The 4,124-nt window shown below is 37.1% G+C and overlaps 1 protein-coding gene across 1 annotated transcript; it reads right to left on the minus strand.

Annotated features, from left to right (window-relative positions):
* Window positions 1–1,310: 1,310 nt before the first annotated feature.
* LOC120260220 (protein LTV1 homolog) lies at window positions 1,311–4,118 on the minus strand. The gene is made up of 5 exons (XM_039267661.1): window positions 3,611–4,118; window positions 3,190–3,429; window positions 3,028–3,084; window positions 1,981–2,565; window positions 1,311–1,442 (listed from the first exon to the last, which is right to left on the minus strand). The coding sequence occupies exons 1-5, from the start codon at window positions 4,085–4,087 to the stop codon at window positions 1,311–1,313; spliced, it is 1,491 nt and encodes a 496-aa protein (XP_039123595.1). The 5' UTR covers window positions 4,088–4,118.
* Window positions 4,119–4,124: the final 6 nt, after the last annotated feature.

Genomic DNA, 4,124 nt, shown 5'->3' on the forward strand with positions numbered 1-4,124 from the left:
AAGTCTATGGTTGTTTTAATATTTTAGAGTGGACGAGAGTGATTGTGAATGTGATCGTATAGCCTATAAATATTAAATAATCATGATTGTTTTAATATTTTGGAGTGGAAGAGAATAATTAATTATCTCATTTATTATGTGTATAATAAAATTATTTCTTTCCTCCTAGTGTTCTCCACCGCAAATTCTCAAGAAAATATAGACTATCTTGTGTTAGCCAATCATCTCATTCAATGTAAGGATCCAAGTTATTAAATGGAAAAAAAGCCCACACACATCATTTTTTATATCCATTAAGATTGCGTTATTGTTCATACAAACAAGTTACAAAGATGATTAAAAAAACCTTGAAGTTTCTCTTTGAGGTGATTATAATCATCATCCAATTTTCAGTTTCTTGCGTTATCTAGTACTTTTGCTGGCTGAGAAGCTAGAGACAGTTACATAAAAGCCTCATGGAGCTGAAACTACAACAGCAAACACACTAACGCATCTCAAACAATGGAGCAATGAACATGATTCGGACGCAGACCATAACAACTCAGTGGAAAGAACTTCACGAGAAACTCCTTTGGCTAAAACAGGCTAATCCATCAGATAATATCAGGCCACAGTCCTCCAAGGCAAACACAACGAATAAAGTTACCTGCAACAGTGAAAATACAGAAATCATAGGTAATGGTCTAAGTGTATAACCCAAGATATATGACACTTGAGCTACAGAATATGAGGTAATTCAATCTAAAGATTTCCGTGAAATGGTATAAACAGTTAACATCTCTTGTCAATGAAAAATTAATATTCTGTAAAGTCCACAAAGAAGATGGATGAGACACCAAGAAACATATCTATATTTGATTAACCAATAAAATAAGTAAATATGCTAAAGTACAGAACAAATATATCTTCTGCAAAGGACATATAAGTTATGAATGATTAACATATAATCGATAATTTTTTAGCAATTATCATCAATATGATACATTTTTAAGTCATCCACCAAACAATACAAGCGTTGGTACACAATTCACTGCTTAAAAATAAGAAAACAAAATACAAAGTCAAGAGTGAATTAAGTTATTAAAAAGAAATAAGCAACACAATTGCATATTAATCCTTGAGTAGTTAATGTATGTCCATCAGATATTTCATCTCATGAAATGAATAGTGCAACAAGACAAGTGCAAACATGCCTCTGCATGCATCTTATATAGAAAGAATGTTCCATTTTCCATGTCACGAAGGACAAGAAAACATTGATATAGAACTAGGAATACCATACAAAGACATAGCTCAAACAAGCAAGACACTCACATAAGATGGATAGAAGATGGACCACTAACAGCAGCAACCTTCTGAGCTTTCTGAGTTTCACATTTGTACAAAACTTTCAAGTCTTTCTTTGCACGACGAGCTTCTTTTTTTTCTTCTTTTAGAGCAGCCTGCACATTGCAGTCACAGAATCCAAATATAAGTATGCATAGTTCAATATGCACTAAAGGTGGAAGCTGATTGAAACCTTATATATAACAACTGGATGGAAAAAAATGTGTTAAATGGCTGGAAACTTCCACAGATTAAAAAGTGATTAATTAATTTGGAAAAAAAGAAACTAAGAAGAAAGTTCAGTCAATAAAATTGTGCACATTGATGTTCCAAGACATCCATAAGTAAATACTTCTCCATTCAATAATTGGATTGACGAATTTTGCATAGCTAGTGATCTATACATGATGCTTCAGGAACATATTCTGCCAATTTGTATTTATATATGTAAAATCATTGATTGCTGTGAGAACAATTTGCATTTCAAATAACTGATCATAGATGGACAAATACCAGAGAATTCACACTGATGATACATCAATAACAATAATCTTTAAACTGGTCCTCTTTAACAACAAAAAACAGAGCAAGGAATTACACCAAAGTTGTAAAAATAATATAACACTAAAAAAGTAGTAATGAACATATGATTACCTTGCGCTCTTTCTTTTCCTCTTTTGACTCCGAACAATGTTGTCTACTCCTCGGCTTATTAGCTTCTGCACTCACTGTTCTCTTTGGTTTCTCAACACTTGGCTTGTTGTGTGGCAAAAAGTCCACTGGTAACTTCTCCTTTCCACGGAGAGCAATGATGTTGCTCTTTGATATGCCATCACCAGTTGCTGGAAGCTTCTTTTGGTTTGATGGAGTATGAATCTTCCCAGGGTGATTGTCAAGATTTGAGTATGTGGAAACAATAGTCTCACAGTCCCAAACTTCTGATTCATCGCTGCTTTCAGGTACTAACACCATTTCTTCATCAACATGATTTTCATCGCAGTACATTTGTGCATACTCCACACACTTACGAATTAGCTCAGCAGAATCATCTGGCTGTTTATCTGCACCTGACCCTTGATTCCCATTGACAAAATCACCAGGAGCTTTATAACTGCCTTCAAGCTCTAAATCATCAATTGCACGCCCTTGAAGGACACAATTAAGTTTATTAGCAAGCGGTTCATCTTCTATAACAGCATTATCACTTTCACTGTCTGTGTCATATTCTCGAAGAGTGAGCTGTAGAACCAAAGGGAAGACTATTGAGTTGAAACTGAGGCATGTAGCTAATTGAAATTTTGACAAAAACCATAACAACCAAAAAGTCTATTTATGAAGGTTATGTAAGAAAACTAGTTAAAAACCAACCAAACAAAACCTCACAAATACATGGGGGATAATAATCCTAGAATCAGAACAAAGTTTTAAGGTGATTATGATTACATAGTCACTTTTATTGGACACATAGCTATGCCTGTACACACCGGATTGAGCTAGTGTCTGAACCATACATTCAAGTGATTTGAGGGGTTGATTGTGATGAAAAGATGGATGTATATTTGCCTGTAGATTATAACTCGTCATTGTTTGTGATAAATAAAAGCATGTTGGTGGCTAGTTGTCACTATACGGAAAAACAGAAGACAGAGCACTTTTGTTTTAACTGAAATACAAGACATTAACAAATGACAAGCAACTTACCAGATCAAACTGTTCATCAAGAAGTCGAGGAGCCCTTGGCTTCTCAACACCTCGAGTCTATCCTCGTGAATAAATTCATTAGCAAAGCTGACCTCTCCAGATACATCATCTCCTTTCTGGATTACATTCTTTTTGTTTATCACTTATAAAAAGAAAAATTGCTCTACCTCTTCTTGGTCCTCTCCTTCTATACAATTGGCCCGGACTACAAAAATCCTCCTCCAAGTCCTCCACGTCAGAAACAAACCTAGACAAATCATCATTATCATCATTGAGCAACCTCAAAACATCAGGATCCAACGCCTTCTTCACAGTCACAGCAACTGTCTTTGCCGCAACAGTGTACATACCACTGCTGCTGGCCTCTTCACCACTGACCCGCAGCCTAGAAGCGTCATAAGCCTGGCAAATATATGTGAAAACGCATTACCAAAAGAAATTAATTCACAAGCCTGGCAAATATATGTGAAAACGCATTACCAAAAGAAATTAACTCACGCGCGAGCGCCCACACATACACATACACATACACATACACATATTGTGAGTTTATAAGATCAATGAAAAAATATAAAATCGCAACCTTGACATCTGCCCCGACAAGATCGAGCCTGGCCTTGCTGTTGTGATAATAGGCGTATCCACCACCAGAATTTCTGATTTCCCTCAGGTGATTTAAATAATTATAGCCATCATCAGGAAACCCCAACTCCAGGATTTCTTTTCTCACATGGTCCGGGAGAGCCCCGTTGGATCCTGCACTGCTAGCACAATCGACAATCAATGGGTGAAGAGAACCAACAAAATCTCCAGCGCCTGTATCATCAGATGCATCAGCAAAGATGGAGTCGGAGTTGCCGCCGCAATCGTGGTAGACATCTTGGCGCTCGACCTCGTCATCCAGAAAGCCGTGAGATAAATAGGAGTTGTTGTCAACCCGAACAAAAACGCGATCAGGTAGAGCCGGCGCGCCACCTTCCGTATAGACGGTAGACGAATCGCGAGCTAAGAGGCGGAAGGTAGCTGAGTTCCTCTTATTGATGAATTTCTTCTTCCCCATCTTAGCCGATAGCGCCGCCCAAAGGTCTGATCTTTGC

The sequence above is a fragment of the Dioscorea cayenensis genome, chromosome 5 (assembly GCF_009730915.1).
Source record: "Dioscorea cayenensis subsp. rotundata cultivar TDr96_F1 chromosome 5, TDr96_F1_v2_PseudoChromosome.rev07_lg8_w22 25.fasta, whole genome shotgun sequence".
Classification (NCBI taxonomy): domain Eukaryota; kingdom Viridiplantae; phylum Streptophyta; class Magnoliopsida; order Dioscoreales; family Dioscoreaceae; genus Dioscorea; species Dioscorea cayenensis.